Source organism: Pinus tabuliformis, chromosome 5_2, assembly GCF_031772625.1.
Source record: "Pinus tabuliformis cultivar Carrire ecotype Pingquan chromosome 5_2, CPIR1, whole genome shotgun sequence".
In the NCBI taxonomy this organism is placed as follows: Eukaryota; Viridiplantae; Streptophyta; class Pinopsida; order Pinales; family Pinaceae; genus Pinus; species Pinus tabuliformis.
This window is the reverse complement of record NC_142306.1, coordinates 278339570-278358796: the sequence shown is the minus strand read 5'-3', so window position 1 is coordinate 278358796 and position 19227 is coordinate 278339570. Positions and strand designations below refer to the sequence as shown.

The 19227-nt window shown below is 33.4% G+C and overlaps 1 protein-coding gene across 1 annotated transcript; it reads left to right on the top strand.

Annotated features, from left to right (window-relative positions):
* Positions 1-11941: 11941 nt before the first annotated feature.
* On the top strand, positions 11942-13910 carry LOC149158597 (putative protein phosphatase 2C 6). The gene is made up of 6 exons (XM_089434044.1): positions 11942-12100; positions 12214-12341; positions 12629-12677; positions 12833-13198; positions 13328-13446; positions 13530-13910. Exons 1-6 carry the CDS (start codon positions 11942-11944, stop codon positions 13861-13863), a joined length of 1155 nt encoding a protein of 384 aa, XP_089290170.1. The 3' UTR covers positions 13864-13910.
* The last annotated feature ends 5317 nt before the right edge of the window (positions 13911-19227 follow it).

The window sequence follows — 19227 nt, the reverse complement described above, 5'->3', positions numbered from 1 at the left end:
AATAGGATCTAATTCTAATCTAAGACATAATCTAAGACATAATCAAAATAATAAAACAAACTTTCTCCATTATTTTCAAGTTCCCCCCTTAATGGAGAAAGGATTCTTTTCCACACCTAATATCAAGCTAAATACCTCAAATTTCATATTCTCGAGGGGCTTTGTGAAAATGTCAGCGACATTTTGATAAGTATTACAATATTCAATAAAATGCTCCTTGGACTGTATCTTCTTCTAACAAAATAAAATTGAGCATCAACATGCTTCGTTTTTCCAAGATAAATTGGATTGTTTTCCAACTTGATTGAGCTTTGGTTGTCACATTTTACAACTGCAGGCTTCTCTCCAATGGCTTTCTATATGTCTCATCATAAATTGACTTCGCACACTAACTGAGTATGATATGTCAGGTCTGTTTGCAGTAAGACAATTCATACTTCCAACTAACTGTCTATACAGTATACCGTCAATCACTTTAAGCCATCATCAAAATGAACTTTCATATTATGTTGCATTGGAACAAAAGCAACTCTACATTGATCCATTTTAAACCTTTTAAGCACTTCTATGATATACTTACTCTCGGAAGCAAAAGTCTACCAACATCTTTCCAAACTTCAAGACCAGGATAGTAATGTAACTCACCAAGATCTTTGATTCAAATACTTGTGACATATTCACTTTAATTTCATCTATTAATTTGACTGAAATTCCTATAATAATTAAATCATCAACATACAAAGAAATTACTACTACATGTCGCTTTACATCAAATTTGGTATACAGATTCCGATCACTTTGACTTCTCATAAAACACTGATCAAGAAAGAAGGAATCTATTTTTTCATACCATCACCTAGGCTCTTGATTTAGCCCATACAAATCGTTCTTTAATCTGCAAACTAAATGTTCCTACCCCTTTTTCACAAACACTTGAGGTTGTGTCAAATACACCTCTTCTTCTAAATCACCATTCCGAAAAGCATATTTTACATCTAATTGGTGCAAATTCCAATGATAATTTGTAGCTAATGAAATTAACAATCTAACAGTACTCAATTTAGCTATAGGTGTAAATGTTTCTACATAATCAATACCCTTCTTTTGTGAGTACCATTCTTCCACCATTCTAGATTTATATTTGTCTATAGTGCCATTTGTTTTATGTTTGGGTTTGTACAACCATTTACATCCAATGGGCTCTTTATCTTTACGTAGTTCAGTTAATTCCCAGGATTTATTTTTAATTGTAGATTCATATTCTTCCTCCATTGTTGTTCTCCATTGTTAATGTTAATTATCTTCATTAAAACTCATGGGTTCTGTGACATTAAAAATGCTACTCATCAGGGCATAGTCCTTATACCTTTAAGGTAGGAAAATTTGTAGAGTAGATCTCCTTCACACATCACTATCTTTACCCATGTTCTCTGAAGGTACTTCTACACCTCTGTTTTGGCTCTAATTGTTGATGATGTCTAATATACTAAATTCTTCCTCAAGCTTTTACTTCTTATTGTTTTCTACTCTTACTTCTGCATTATTCTCTTCAACTTCAAAAATGATGTGTCACATTTCATAGATGTTGTCCTTATTGCCTTCATCTACCGACTCATGGAAATATACATTTCTACTGGAAAAAACTTAGTGAGTAGAGGGATCAAACATTTTATAAGATTAAAATTCTGAAAAATATCCTACAAAGATGCATTTAATTTCTTGAGCATCAAGCTTCCTTCTATTCTCCTATGGAATATATGCAAAGGCTTTAAATCCAAATAATCACAAATGATGAACTGTCATTTCAAAACCATAGAAGGCTTCGAATGGGATCTTAATATCAAGATACCTTATTGGACTTATATTCTTTAAATAAACAAAAATATTATTACCTTTGATCATACTCTGTGCTCACTCCACCAATGTTCTATTTTTCATTTCTCCAACATTGTTCTATTCTGGAGTATAGGGTATTGTAAATTGTTTCACTATTCCATGATCCTCGCTACTTGGTGAAGTTTCCCAACCTATATTCTCCCACTTGATTTCAATGGAGGATTTTTATGAACTTCCATGTTTGCTTCTCTACCATATTTTTTAATTCTTTCAAATACTCAAAGACATAACTCTTTTTCCTAAGGAGGTACACCCAAGTATACCTTGTGCAAGCATCAATAAAAAACAAAAAATAATAACAACCTCCTAAGGATCTACTCTGCATGTGTCCACAAACATCAGAGTGCATATGTTATAATACATCTCTTCTTCTCCGATCAGAATTAGAGGGAAATTAATCTCAGTGAATTTTTCCTATCGCACAATCTTCACAAGTAGCATATTCATTCTTTAACATGGGGACTACTCCAACCATACTTCTTTTTTAAGCAACAATAAATCATAATAATTGATATGACCATATCTTTGATGCCAAATACCTTATGTTGACATAGTTGTAGAAGTTAGTTTTTGATGACTTTTGTTGGTAACATCGAGCTTGTATAGGGCTCCAACTATGACTCTTGAAGCAATAGGGTTGCAGTGATCCATAAAATATTTTACTATGTAGTGTGTTTTGCATAATTCAATCTTTAGATTATGATCTCTAATTTTAGACACATACATCCATTTTTTTTTATCCTAGGAACATACATAAAGTTAGGAATGTGTCTAATACTGTCATTTGAGAGTGTTATGGGAATATCTCCACATCCCTTGATCTAGTGTTGGCGATCATCTGCAACATAAATATTGTCACCATCGCATACCTCCTTCAAATTCTCATATCAATTCATGTTACATGTCATATGATCCAAAGCTCTAGAGATCACAAATCATGTATTAGCATCATCTGTTTCAACAACCAATGAGGCATTAGACACAAAGAACTTAAGATTTTTTATGTCAGAATCCAAGGCTTCTCCTACAAAATTTCTTGACTCTCTTCTATGTTTATGCCTAGATTCATCACTTTTCTTCTTATAACACTCTATGGCAAGATGCATGCTTCTACCACAATAAAATCATTTTATTCCATAATCATTTCTAACAGATGACATACCTTGATTTGATGTTAGAAATGGCCTTTTTTGAGATGAGCTTCCACCTTTACTTGCTCTGCCTTATTTCCCTTTGAATAATTTCTTCTTCACCAGAAGTGCCAAGTCTAGATTATGAGGTTTCAAATTCCTGTGCCTATGTTCTTCCTGCATCAATATACCCGTCAATAAGTCAAAATTTGGCACTATCTCCCTTGTTGTACAATCGGTAATAAATATATGATAGTCCTGTTACATTCAATTTAATGTAATAGTCACTAGATGAGTACAAGGTACTCATTCTCCGATGTCTCCAAACTTATCTTTCAAATCTTTAATTCCTCACACATTCATTTTCATCCATTTTAATATACATGGGCTTACATTTCAAAAACAAGACTCGATTTGTATTTTTTGGTTCATTTATATTATCTTAAGAAACATCCTTAGTAATAACTTTGGTTTGTTCTCCCAATTCTCCGGATCTCGAATTGATGTAGTCGTCACGCCTATGACAGGTTTTGCTTCATCTCCCTTTCTAATGGTCCAAGTGCCATGGTCTTCCAACAATGTTTGCAACTTGAGTTTCTAGTTGACATCATTTGTGCCATCTAATTTATTAGCTTCCTTTAGGTATACCTACAAGTGTATTCACCATATTCTCCCAATGCCTTTCAAGAGCATCTCCAACAAATTCATATATATATATGGAAAATTTGAATTGAAACTGAAGAAAATTAATAAGATCCAATCATGTATTGATACGGTTTAATAAAGCCCCTTTTCATTAAAATATATGACACCCTTTTAAATGAAGGCCCTCCCTTTTCAATATAAAAGCGCTCCCCTTTCTTCTCCTAAGAAACTTAAAAACAAAAAAAAAAAAAAGTCCCATATATGGGTGCTTCCATCAAAAATATCAATATGGGTGCATCAAACTTTAACAAATACAATATGGTTGCATCAACCTTTAACGAATAAACGTCACGTGAATGGATGTGAAAATTCTAGTAACTATTGGTTATCACCACCGGTGCTCTTTTAAATACAAGAGAGTAGCCAGCAGTGCAAAAAAAAAAAATTCAGAAGTTTTCCTTCTATCAACGAACTTTCCTCCTTATCCTGAATTAAGTCAACTATTTGATTCAAGCAAATCTTCGGCAGTCTCCAGGATAATTCACAACCTTCAAGCGACTAATCCACTAGGAGAGCTCATAGAATTCTATCACTCATTCACTATCAGCACGACAACATGCCTTCACACCGATTCCACGACCAGCCAAGTTTGTTCCTATCATCTACCTTCCAGTCTCTTCCTGATTTGATATACTTGTCCTATAGTGATGGAATATCCAACGCAACAGCAGGTTTGGAAGTGAAAGGTGGCAAAGGGAAGGTACATAAAACCTGGATTTTGGCTGCTAAGTGCATTGATAGCAACTGCAGCCGTGTTTCCCACGTTTTTAGCGAAGTGCAAGACACCCTTTGGAACCACGAACACATCGCCTTTGATCCCTTGGTCCACCAAAGCACCTCCTTGACACTTAAGTCAGGTCTTTTAAGTCAGCGGTTTTCACAGGCCACAGCGTACACGCATCTCTTCCTCTAATAGCTGTAATGATCCACGTCCAACAATTCGAGTCTAACAAATCGCTCAACGGATCTCTTACAGTACACCGTCCACCAGATCTCCTACAGGTGCATTGCCTCTCTCACAGAGGTGCACCATCTCTCTCATACACCCTGGTCAAAAATAGCCAAAATGGCTCCCGACAGGTGGGACCACAGTTAACTCACGGGGCTCGGGCCCTCCACATTCGACAGTCGGCTCACTGGAATTTGGAAACATTTATCTCTCGACCGTGGACATTTAGATCATGACAGATTCAATACAATCCTCGGCCGCCACAACAGCCATAATTCTCTGATACGAACTCAAACAATACGAAGACAACATATTGATTGAATGAAGGAAACTTGCAGTCCTTAGGTGAGGACCCCTAACGCTGCCACAGCACTGGCTTTCGTTAATGAAACAAAACAACCTTCCACAAATATAAATGATTACATTATTTTGGGTAGATAACAACATTCTAGAAAGTAAGATGTAATTTTAATCTAACACATAATAAAAACAATAAAACAAACTTTCTCCATTATGGTATTATATTTTAGTGATTTCAATTATTTCCATCTATACTTGCAATGTTATTCCAACCTCTACTTTTGCTAAACTAGAAACATCTGTCATAGTTACAGGGAGGAAAATCTGCACATCTTATACATTAATGTTTGTTAATGCAAAATTTGGAATATTTTAAAATGAATACCATGAATTAACAATAGATAATGCAAAATGAATTGCTTAACAATTCGGAATTTATGGATCTGTTTTCCAAGATCAGAAAATGGGCGAGATTGCATTCAGGGACTCAATGATAGGTGAGACATCCAACAGTCGAGCAGGAACATGTTTAGGATGGTTTATTGTTTCTATCTATATCTCTGGGTGGATTGATTTCCACCAATCTGCCTAAATGTAATATTTCAAAAAACATTGATTGTTCATGAATAGGATGTGACTTTATATGCATCATATATATATATATATATACCACTATTTTAAAATACCAATTGTGTTCAGGTTCTATTCATATCAATTTTTTTCAGGTAGTTAATTATGTAATATAGGCCTTTCAATCGTAGGCACATCATATAGATTTGATACAATTAACTATATGTCGCATATTATAAATTGTTTTAATAGGTGCAATGACGAACTGTTGAGGTATTTATCATTTTATTTTTCTGAATTGTTTAAAATTTTGAAAAAAACATTTAAACAAAATGGATTAATATACTAGTAATGTTGATGAGTATTGTTTAAACTTCATACATACTACATTTGATGTTAGCATGCTCTCAATCGACTAATGCCCATGTTTTCGGTAATCCGTCATGTAGCATATGTATGAAGGTAGTGTGTTTTAAATTTCATTTATTCATTGCTCGAAATTTTTAATCTATTTTGGGATATATGTTCCTAATGTATCTATAAAAACTGACTTTTATGCCTGCAACATTTTTGTGAGGATGTTGGAGTGGGGAAACTAATAAAAAATATGCGGTGGCTTATGGAATCAATAGTATCTGTATTCTTAGAATTAATAGAAGACCTTAATTAGTTATGTTTAATAGGTTCAACTTATTACAATTTGAATTTTAGAATAGATGCTCTCATTCCCTCAAAATAGTGTTTGTGGTATTCTTGATTATTAGGCAAGAAAGTCCTAATTTTTCAAAAATACTTTTGTATTTAACAATGTTTGGAAAAAAATTAGCATTGCAAAGATAAGAACTGTTTCTCATCACATTGAGACTGAAACTGCATGTTTCTCTATTTCCAAAACAACTTAGGACAAAATAATTTGTCCCCTTTGTGATACTAAGAGACTTGAAGATGAAAAGAACATTGTCATCAATTGCATGACCCTTACTCACTTATGTTCTCCTATTCAAAATATTTTACATACAACCGACCTTCTTGACATGTTAAGTCATCAAAACCAAAGTGATCTCATAGCACTTCTCTCTCTTCTTTATGATCATAGAAATAAAATTTTAAAGATTCTATGTTAATCACTTACATTCTTAAGGTTGGATAGACAATATTGGTATTAGTGGATGTTAACCATCATCATCACTACTTATGTTCAGTTCGTCTATTATAAGATACAAAATCCTAATGATCAAAAAGATAATAATGGGCATTATCAGGCAGTCAAACTATACTGTTACTCTACTTCACTGCCATGGATGGATGGCTATTGTATTCAATATCGCAATCGTCTTGCTTAAATGGTCCTAATACCGTGTGACCACTAAGATGCATATGCCAAATTGGCAAAAATACTATAATTGCACAAGATCCTTAATTTCATGTAAGTGGGATAAGATTAGTTGTGCTAGAAAAATAATGTCTCAATTGTGTTATTGCTAAGTGGTTGTTGTCAAGAGGTTTTTCCCTATAGGTACGACAAATTTAGGTACATGAAAATAAAATAGAAAAGAATACTAGAATATTGTTGTTTATTTCAATCGATACTTTTAAAATTAATTTCGGTGTTTGATGTTACATTCATCTCAAAATAAATAAACTCGTTTTCTTTTCTTGCATCCACGAGTCATATATCAACCTGAAGAGCATGAACCAATGCAATGAAATAAATTATAATATTCATACTGGTATCCAATTTGACAATTAGTTAATTAACTGTGTTGCATCTAGGAGCACTCCTTTATAGTTGATAGTTTATTTCTCCTTCATACTAGTCGTAATATCAATAATGAATCTAGCGACGTAGTACCAATGAGATTATTGATGTTTTATAATATTTATAATTAAAACTAACTAAATATGTGTATTATAATAAACATATTTATTTTATTTAAAGAATAATTTATTTTTTTTAAAGATATATTTCAACTTTTACAGAATGCACCTCCTTGTGCAACTATATATATATATAAAGGATTCATAATACTTTATATATATGTGTGTGTGTGTGTATATATATCTATATCTATATATATATATATATATATATATATATATATATATATATATATATATATATATATATATATATATATATATAAATAAAGGATTCATAATACATAAAGTTACATTTTATGTCTGAAGAAAAATCCATAATTTTTATTAAGAGAAAGAAACCTACATTTTGTAGACACAACATGTATGTATGCAATCTTGATAAGACACATGCCAATATATGAAACAAGAAATATGATGCATAGGCCCCCCGAATAACCCTAAGAGGAGAACCGGATTAAGCCCAACAATAGAAAACCAAACCTAATAGATCATCTCTATAAACGCTAATAGAAAAAGAAAATGAAGGATGAGTGTGAAGGCCACATAAAAGGCTCAAATTAGCTGCATACAATCCAAGTCGAAACATTAAGAGGAGAAAAGGAGAAAATGACGACAAGGCTCAGATAAAAAAACTAGCAAACCCAAAGCAAAGAACGATGAATGGCATCACCCCACTAGAAGAGGGAGAGGCCACAAAGAAATGAAAGCAAGGACCATAGAGCTGAAAAAAATCCATTGCAACCATTACACTAGTGAATCCCTCCTTGTAGTTTATGTTAGTGGACCACCTTTGTCCATCATTTACACTATTTTATAGATAGATAGCTTAAGAACAATCACTAATAGAGGATCCAACTGTATCAGGTTGTCAAAGATGATGAGCTCCTACACATGGCAAGTGGTTCACTAGAGACTAGAAGTTTGCCCATCTCATGGAGGCACTCAAAGAAATTGAGACCATTGCTTCTTAAGGGGGATGGGGGGGGCTAATCTAGTTGGATATTGGTGGTAAACCTCCTATTCCACTTAGACCACCAACACTCTTTCCTTTAAATTTATATAATTCTACCATAAATTTCTATTTTCCTAGTTTTTCAAGTCCTAATCTTCTAGAGCCGATTTGAGGTCCTAAAAGACATCTTCTAGGAAAATAGAGAGATAATAAAAGGGAAAAGTCTAATTTCACAAGTTATTATTTTTTTCCTTCTCATGGAGTTCTTTGAAATGAGGAATTATAATTACAAAATGAAGATCGCATGCCAGACTTATGATCTCGGGAAGTTCGCAGTGTAACTCACCCCAACGAGGCCCAAAATCGTTAGGGCTTCATCTCCTAGGGTTGGGGTTTAAAACTTCTTCTTTATGATGAAAAGGCACCTGAGCCTCATTGTAACACAGTTCAAAAGGAATATACCCTTCACATCTCTTCCAGAGATAAGCTACCATTGCTTGAGCTAGTTTATTACATGCTACATGTAAACAATTTTAAGTACGTGTTATTAATTAATTAATGTTTTGTTCGTTAGTTATATTTCTACATTATATTTAAATTTTTAATTCTTTTCATTCATTCATAAATATGGATATGAAAATCAACTAGTCGAGAACACAAAACCGCGCTCACAAACCTAGAGCAATGGCAGGCAAAACCCTAACGATAAGAGAAGGCCACGAGGCCCAATATGGAGCCAAAAACAACTCTGTATGACTTAGTTACTGAGATAGTGGTGCAGGAAAAGGCAATGAGAATGACGATGAGGAGAGTGATGGAAAAAAAACTTTGAATCCCACAACACACTGCCAATAATTCGTGTCGAGAGAGAACCTGCAAAATTCAACGTCAACCTCTAAGGAAATATAAATAAAAATGTGGTTGCCTTGACAACAAGGCATGATTGTGGACATTGGGGAGGCTAGGGTTTTGGTCGTTCCACCACCCACTCTCTCAACCCCCCTCAAAAAATGAAAGTCAACTATTATCCTTCCTACTATCAATCTCATACATATAGTTACATATATATATATATATATATATACATATATATATATATATATATATATATATACATATATATATATATATATATATATATATATGCAATTTTTGTTTAAAATGTTTATTATTTTTTAATGTAATTTTTTAATGTGATGTAATTTGCATTGATGATATAAACAGATATATTGATAAATAATTTAGAAAGAATGTTTATTATAAATTTGTTTTTTTATATGCTTATTACTTAAATTTAAATTTGAATTCATGAAATATAATGGTTATGAATATGGATTATTATTTTAGTTTCTATGGTCAAATGGACACACACACACACACACACAAGTTTTACATATTGATTTGGAAATATCAAATCAATAGTTTTTAAAGTAATTGAACATTTTTTTATAATTTTATTATTAAAAATAAAAGCACAATATAACAAATAGGATTCAATAAGTTTATTAGTTTTATTATTTTTCTTTAGGAAAGCCAATATTGTATTGTATTATTATTATTGCTTGATTTAATGCTTCATTTTATTTACACTATAAAATCTATACCATATTGAGTTGGCGTTTAAACGTTTACAGTACACTACAACATATCTCTCATATTGAGTTGATATGTAAATGTCTAGACTCATTTATGGACACTACAAGATATCCCGACATAGATTGTGTCTTGGCCCAATAATGAAGATAAAACACTTGGAGTGAGATTATTGTTATCTTATAATGTTTTTAATCAAAATTAACTAAATATGTATATTAATTTTCGGTCTTTATTATAACAAACATCAAATTTTTATTTAGATAATATTTTAGTTTTATTTTTAAATTGAACACTTATCAACCTGAATTTGAGCATGAAAGAAATTACACATATGTCTATAGTATAATGAAACTCATATAATGTTACTTTGTTGACTTTATAAAATCTTTTGATGCATTGCGTAGAAATAACCTAAGAAACAAAAGATATGGGAATTCCTTTCAAGTTGAAAGAAATTACAGTAAGGCTATACGAGAATGGTAGTACCATTTTTAGGGAATCTTAGAATGATTTGAAAGGAAATTAATTCTAATGTGGGTATTAATGAAAGTTTTTCACTATCCCCTTCCTAGTATAACATGTGCACTATCACATGTTGTTTCGAAGAGATAGGATTTATCATCATGCATCTAGCCAAAATAGCCACCATCTTTCTCTTTAGGTTGAAAATATAGTCTTTATGTTGAGGATGCCATATGTTTCATTAAAAGACTAAACATTGTTAATTATTTTTCTATAATATTAGTATGCCAATTACTATTGCTAAAAAAATTATTATGGTAATCGAATCTAAAAATATCGCTTATGTCAATTTCATGAATTTCAATAATACCCGAGAGAAAGTATCTCATAGAGATATATCATAATTGATATTCATCACAAGATTAAATCAAACAAGGATAAATGAAGTCTAAACTCCAACTAGAAACTCTCACAACTCTTCATATCTTATATTCTTAGTGAACTCTAAGGATGTAGAATCAAATAGTGTAGAGAAATGAGAATATTCAAAAATATTTTATAATTTATAATTTACAATTATCTAGATAAACTCTATTATATCATCATTATGTATCATAATATATGATATGAAAGATTCATTCACTAATTGAGACCATGACTTTAACTAGGTACTTAATTTAAAAGAACAAGATAATCTCAAAAAATAAGAATATTACAGTGGTTGTCTTAATGGGCTAAGAGTAAAGATGCCATGTCTTCATTAAGCCTTTAAGGTATTGAGAAAAAGTCACTCTCAAAATTATTAATAATAATATAAAAATATTATTATATTCAAATTTAATTAGAAATTCTGTTGTAATAAAAAGCTAAAAAATAATAATATTAAGATATTAAAAATATTATATATATTTAACCAAAAAAATTCAAATATAATAAATAATTATAGAATAAAATAAAATCATGATTTTATAAATAATTAACCCACCCTATTTTAGAAAATTAAAAGTAATTTTCTTTTCAACCTAATAAACTATAAGTAGCTCCAAACATGACATCTAAACAAGATTGTGATAATCTCAAGTGACCATTCTATTTACGAATTAAATCATTATTAAACCTAAAATTGGAATGAAAATCAATTATTAATAATTTATTGGTAAATGGGGATCTTATTAATAAATACTTTTTCAACGGTGAAGTAAGTGAATCCACCAAAAGAATTCGAGTTAATGATGTATCCCAACGAATACGTCAAGAATACACCTATTCATAGTTAATATAAAGCTAAGTAGATATATTGATTTGATATACTAGATAAATATACATTTTTTACATTTAAAAACTTCTTACTCTAAAAATATTTTGATTCGAGTAAACTTTTTACTGTAAATAAATATTGGTTTGATATACTAGATACATATATTGATAAGGTCAACATTACATTCAGCGATTAATAATTATTAATGTTATTCCACGCTCGAGGGATTAACTTTTAAGCAAATGACGAATGGAGGAGTGGAAATGCGTTCCACTTACAACAAATCACATTGGATGACGTTCCACTTTTGTCGCCTTACGTTCTGGCGTAAATTGGGTCCGTTGGAACAGATTCATAGCTTATTTCTTTTTACGGATTTCAGTGAAAGGTCTAGTGGTAATGTTGGGTCACGAGCCATGAGTCATGATTCTAAAATGTCAGGTCATGAGTCATGACGGTTTTGAAGTGAGCGCAGGTGCCATTATATGGATAAGGGATTTGGGTCGTGAGTCAGGACGGTTTCGAAGTGAGCGAAGCCGCCATTACAGAGAGTTACGCACCGGAGCAATGGAGTAGTCTACCCGGGCGGAGGAATTGCCCTGTTTCCATCGTCGTTGGACAACCCTCTGGCTCCGGTCCCTGGTAATTCTTCTGCCCTCTACCACCCTTTGCAAGCTTCGCTCAGCAACGCCACCCTCCGCATTAATGTCGACCACTGACAAGTTCTGAGATACATTCTGATTTCCATCGCGTCTTGCCGCACGAAAAGATAATTCACCATGGAATTTGAATTACTCGAAAAACCCGCGGGCTGTTCCCTCACCAATTCGACCTGGCATCCCCTGCAGCTCACCAGGTAACCACTAGGTAACTAGGTAACTAGAACATTCTAGAAAAGTTGTTGTTGGGTCACAAAAATCTAATGAAAGTTCTCCACTACATTTCTTTGGAGTCTATGATGGACATGGAGGTGCCCAGGTTAGCTTCAGTCCTAACGCAATTCATGGTAGTTAATTGAATCCGAGTTTTAAAAGTATTTAACATTTTGCAAGCCTCTCAGATCCTTATATGCGAGTTTTTATTATTCATTATTCTATTTTCAAGAGATTAAAGTTGAGAAGGAATATTTGTAGGCTTCCAATTTCTGCAAAGACCGCCTCCATCAGGCACTGGTCGAGGATTTAGACGCAGTAATCACTGGCGAGGGATCCGACATTGATGGTAGTAATAGCAACTCGAAGAGACTCTCGGAAAGGGCTTCAGTTAGTTGCTTCAAGAAAGTGGATGCTAAAGTTGCACAGGAGCCTAACAGGAGAGATGACTCAGGGGAGCGAAACCACATGGAATGTTGTTCAGAGCCCATTTCCCCTGAAACTGTGGGAACTACTGTTGTTATTTCTATTGTGGGGTCATGTCAGGTTATCATTGCTAATTGTGGAGATTCAAGAGCTGTTTTATGCCGTGGAGGGAAGGCCATTCCACTTTCAGATGATCACAAAGTATGCCTTGCTTTCTTTGGAGTAACGTTGTTATTGACCATAGTTTATCATATTGTCAAACATTTCTTTGCATCAACACATATATGCTCTCTGATTTGGGGATCTAACCCAATATTTTTGTGATTGCAGCCCCAGAGAGCAGACGAGATGGAAAGGATTGAGGCAGCAGGGGGCAAGGTTATTTGCTGGAATGGATATCGTGTTTTAGGAGTGTTGGCAATGTCAAGGGCCATTGGTATGATATGTTTGTGGCAAGATAACAAGTACATATGTGTGCTTTGGTGCTTTCCTGGTACTTGATATATCTATTATCATTTCTAATACTTGCAAGTGATCGCTATTTGAAGCCATCTATTATTCCTGACCTTGATATTACATTCACTGAACGAGTAAAAGAAGATGAATGTCTAATACAGCTCAGTGATGGATTATGGGACATTATATCAAATGAGGAGGCATGTGATATTGCTCGAAGGCGCATTGATCACTGGCATAATAAGAATCCAGTTTCATCTTTAAAATCAATGGATCAGTCAATGGACCCTGCAGCACAGTCAGCTGTTAATCATCTCTGCAAGCTTGCTATTCAGCGTGACAACTCTGATAATATAACGGTTTTGGTTGTGGACTTGAAGGCAAAAAGGAGGCGGGCACGGAGAAGCTAAAACCATGAAGCTTAAAGTTACTCATGCTGCATTGATGTTCCTTCAAGGAAAATTGTACCATTATAGTTGTTGATATCCCAATGTGATTGCTTTCATTGATTTTTTTTTGGGATGGGTAAATACTGGAAAGTAGGAAGCATCTTGTTCTTTTTCCTAATGGAAAATTCACTAGACAGGAGACCAGTTCTTGATAATAAATGTTCAAAGGTCTTTAAAAAATTGCTGTAATATAGCATTTTCCTTGGCCCTTTTATCCCTGGACAATTGACCGCAAAGTTGACCAATATACAATGATGGGTCCAACATTGGAAAGATTTTGTCCTTCCAGAATCTTGGACAAAATATTGACAATTTTCAAGTATGGACATCAGATTCTTGTGGATATGTTCTTTTCTTCAATTCAGTGGTGTCGTTCCAGATACTGAAACCATGTAATGCAAATCTGCCCAAGCGAGAGATAAATTGTCACCTTGAAGTTTCATTTTGTAGACTAATATTGACTTAAAAGTCATGAAAATGACCCTAAAATGTAAGGTTACTTCTTTGTAACAAACATGCTGATGGACATATATTTTATCTCGTCTAATTCACTTCAACTCTTAATCAGGAGAATGGCTCTTTGAAGCACTGGGCCTTTGAAAGGCCATTACAAAACTCCATAATGATTTCAATGAAGCTACATGATATATTAGGGATGAGATTATCTGAAGTATATTTACACATTCAATGAAATACAATATATGTGTATTTTTTTACAGGCTTTGCCAGTTTTCTACTCATGTGAAGCATTCTGTATACAAATATCTTAAAGATATTTTTTTCTAAAAAGTTCCTCTGTTCTGAAGGAACAACTCTATTTGACAAATTGTTTGTGTTACTTGAATTTAGTTTTAAGATAAATTGTTCCTTCTATGATTTCCATACATCTATTTATATTTTTTTAAATCTAGGGGAATCGATATCTCGTTGGGATTACCTGGGTGAGGACCAGGTTCAAAGCCAACGACTGCCACTATAATCCTAGAATATCACTGGCAGCTTGCAAGCCAGCTCATACATCTGTTTATATTGCATTTATTGCTTTTATTGAAGAAGGGTAACAATAATCTCATCGCTTTTCGAAAACAACCAAAAAGAATCCTTTACCTATTATTACCATAAAGGCACAACCAACAAACAAGATTCCAGTAGTATTCAATTATAAAAGTTGGAAAATGAAGATGAATGAAAAGTGGTCTTATCTATCAGAGTGAGGAAGACTTTAGATCTTATGTAGGATATGTTCAACCTATAGGCTGGTCAGACAAAATGATGGGATTCAAGAGGGACATAATAATTAACATCAAAGAACCAAGAGAAGAAAAAGAAGCAAAAACAATCATCTTGAATAGAGCCAATTCAATTTTGTTGAAGTAGGGTTTATCCTGCGTAAATCAGGCAATTCTTATTCAACATTATTGCCAGCTAACTATTTTCTAATTTCATTAGGCCCTAGACTTTTGTGGATGAGGTTGGGTGAAAGCATTGGGTGATTTTGATGGAAGAAATACCCCTCAGCCATGGCTTTATTGTTCAAGTTATTCTGGATGTAAAACTAATACACTGAGGAGTTTGTATTGAAAAGCCAAACTTCTACATAAACAAACCTTTCTGAAACAGTTGCCAATTTTCTCAAAAATATATTGCTAAAACTGTGTAGTAGTATACATATGCATCCTATGAAAAGCGGGGATAGTTTTGTAAACTAATTTTAGTGAATTGGGCATTTTATTAGCTAATCACCATTATTTGGTGAAGCATCTCCCACATTTCAAAGTTTTTATGCAAAAAATAAAAACATGTAATGTAAAATTCCATGAATTAGTACTACAAGATGTCTACTAATTAACAATCTACAAAAAATAAAACATCTATACTTATAGAAATTATATCATTCCTTTTTCCACCATAGATTTTACCTGTGGCAGTCCCCCCAGCCACCTTTTCTACTGCAAAAATTCGAATTATCTTGCTTTCAAAACCAAATAAGCCCCCAATACGACCACAAACATTAAAATACTGAGAAAGCATTTAGAAATTGCACAATAGACATCTCTTACCTTCTTTCGCTTGCAGCGGTGGAATGAAGGCTCTGGGTGTTAATGACATCACTGGAACCACAATTCTCATACTTTTTCATATTGCAGTGATGATCAAAACTATCACAATTCTTGCCAGATAAAATGTCCTGCTCTCTCTTATCTAATGGCTGGTCAGTTCCAGCAATAGCCAATCTCCCAACATAGCCATTAGGTCTCAGATTCTCAACACAGCCATTAGGTCTCTTACATGCTTTGAAATTGAAAGTCAGCAGGATCAAGATTAACAAAAGGTAATCAGTGAAGAACAAACCCATTTCTTTAACAACATTGTCACAGAGGTTGTCAAATGAGAAAAATTAGCAGACAAAAGGATAGCAATAATGTTGGAGACAAAGGGTAGAGTAATAGCACTCCACCAATCTAGGGTGGACTCTGCAGCTATCTTTGGGTGATAAATGATAAATGTTTATGAAAGACATGAGGATTTTTGTATATGTCAGAATTACTGAGGTTCAAGAACTTTTCTTTTATGTGATAGCTGAACATAGCTCATTTATGTTGTCACCTGTACTGCTTACAATTCTACATTATGCAACCTGTACAATCATCTACTATACTATTCAGAAATAGAATTTCTATTACATTAAAGGATGAGATATCTTACCTACTTCCTGAGCATGATCTGGGAAGTCAAGTTCATGTTACAAATTGAAATGCCAATTTATATGAAATCGTGAGGCTTTTGCATGTTAGGTTTGGTAATATATTGCCCCCAAACAAAATCTGGCAGGGGCTCTCATTAAATTGCTATCACTATATGCATAAACATGCTTCAAGGACAATCATAGAAGAAAATATGATAAGGGATTTCATTAATTTGCTAATACCATATACATAAACTTGCTTCAAGGATAATTAGAGAAGGAATTCCTAGAATTATGTAGCAATAATGCTTACAACATTGAGCCAAACAATAGATCTGGGCATCTGAAAACTGTCCATTAACCTCCATCCAGGAATCCACATTGCCTAAATGATTTCAAACAAAATGAAGATCAATTTGACTAAAACATTCTAAGAAAAGATTGTTTTGCATGTATTAATTAATACATCACTATTATTCCGCTTTGTGTACAGCACCTATGGCTCAAGCCTAAGAAGCCTAGTTGGGGACCCTTACTGTTTTCTTTTTAAAATTGAAAAAAAAAAATTATCCAACATATTGAAACTTTCCTAATAAACAAAAGAAATTATATTAGCCTAAGGTAACCTTAAGGATCTCAATCAACAAAAGGTCATATGAAGCAAATAATATTCAAGGAGCCCAGAAACAAAGGAGCTTTTTCTCTGAATCCTCAGCAGCAAGAATTCTTTGTCTTGGGTGGTTCCACTCCATCCCCATCTCCATATACATCCATAATATTAACTCTATTGAGAGACAATTGAGACTTATAGGAATCTGAATTCAACATTTTCTTGCTCACATTAGTGTAAATCTCCTTGACCACAATTTGGAATGCAGACAATACATTTGTATTATCCAGAGCCAAGGTCTCAATGAAGAACAACCCCTCTGATTCGGCAAGCTTCTTCCCATCTTCCATAGGAACTTCCCTTATATGAGCTAAATCAGACTTATTCCCCACAAGCATTTTCACGACATTGCCATCAGCATGCACTGCAACATCAAAATTTCACATGAGTTTGAAAATAGCTTGCAACATCACATAGATGACAACCAAAAGCCAAAGCCAATTTCAAATATGCTCTATAAGGCATTACAACAGTAATTGCTTGCAATACAAAATCCAAAGCCAGAGCCAATTTCAAAGATGCTCTACAAGGCATTACACAGAAACTGCTTGCAATGTTAGTATCAAAACTAAGGAAGATGCTATCACGTCAAACCCAAAGATGATCCACAAGGCATGACACCTAGACATCAATGATCCATAAGGCACAACACAAAACTGCCCATAATATTGGTGGGAGATTGGTGAAGTGCTATTACTTCAACCCAAAGATAGCTTCAGAGTCTACCCTATCCCCCAATTGTAATAGAAAAGTTGTTCCAAATGTTGTTGATGAAGTTCAACCTTTAACAAGTGTAGTGTGAAGGAACCGTTCATGTATAGTGGCTGAATAAATTTCTTGTGATGTTATATGAGAAATGGCATTTTTGTCACACATAAGGAATATACATGAATCATGTTTTGCTCAGATAATGCTCTGTTAGTCTAGGGTTATGTGGTTTTTGGTTTATGGACAGTCGGTAAGGATAAATATTTTTAGAGTTTTTATATGGCATTCAAAAACCAGAGAAGCCTAATTTAGTATCATTTATTTTACAACTCGTAGATGTATTTGTGTCCTATAATGAGCATTTCATCTATATAAAGTGGTGATTGCTAAATGTGTTTTTTGCAGAATAGTTGCCAGTATTGAAAGTGTTTCAGTGTAAATGAACACAAATTATCTGCCTTTTTTAATTATATTTGATTGAAAAACATGTTGAGTATTAGGAAATAGAGAATTGTCTACTTGTTTAACATGAATTTATTGTTATCTTATTTTTCAAGTTTTTGAAGTGTAAAAAATGGTGCAAAAGTGGCATTTATGCATTGAAGTGTCTTACTTTCCAAATCCAGGTCGAGCAGTGATTAAATTTGTCCTTTACAATACGGCAACAAATCATTTATTTCATGGAAAGAAAGAAGTGCTTGGAATGATGAGAAACAATGAGGCATATTACATTGCCCTTGTTGAAGGGTTAAAAGAGGCAAAACAACATGATGTCAATGATATTTAAGTCTTCACCAACTCGGAGTTGATATGTAATAAGATGAAAGGAATCTATCAGGTTCGGAAGGAAAATTTAAAACCTCTTCATAAGGAAGCAATAAATTGGAGTTGTCAATTTCAACATTTTACCATCAGTCTCTCTGCAGATATTGAGAAGATGTCCACTGATATAATGTCCAGAGCATTTTTAAGCACATATGTAGATGTCAAATATGACATAGGATCACCATCCACTGCAACAGAAATCATTGATCACCATCAATATAAATCCCCATTGTGCGAATGGGTTTTTGTTATCATTTTTCTGGGGTTTATCATAGCATGGTTTTTTCAATAAAAAAGAACCTGTTAATGTTTTATTTTTCCCCAACATGTAATGATTACAGTTTTTTGTATGGGAGACAAATTTATGGACAAATGTAATGTATTCCATGTACATGGACAAATGTATTTTAAGAAAAGTAACTCGTTCATGGTTTTG

Excerpts from the sequence above, each read along its gene's own strand:
- LOC149158597 (XM_089434044.1), top strand. The coding sequence starts at position 11,942 with ATGACGAATGGAGGAGTGGAAATGCGTTCCACTTACAACAAATCACAT. Across the intron at positions 12,101-12,213 it reads GTGAAAGGTCTAGTGGTAAT|GACGGTTTCGAAGTGAGCGA; the intron begins GTTGGGTCACGA and ends GTCGTGAGTCAG. Across the intron at positions 12,342-12,628 it reads CCCTCTGGCTCCGGTCCCTG|TTCTCCACTACATTTCTTTG; the intron begins GTAATTCTTCTG and ends ATCTAATGAAAG.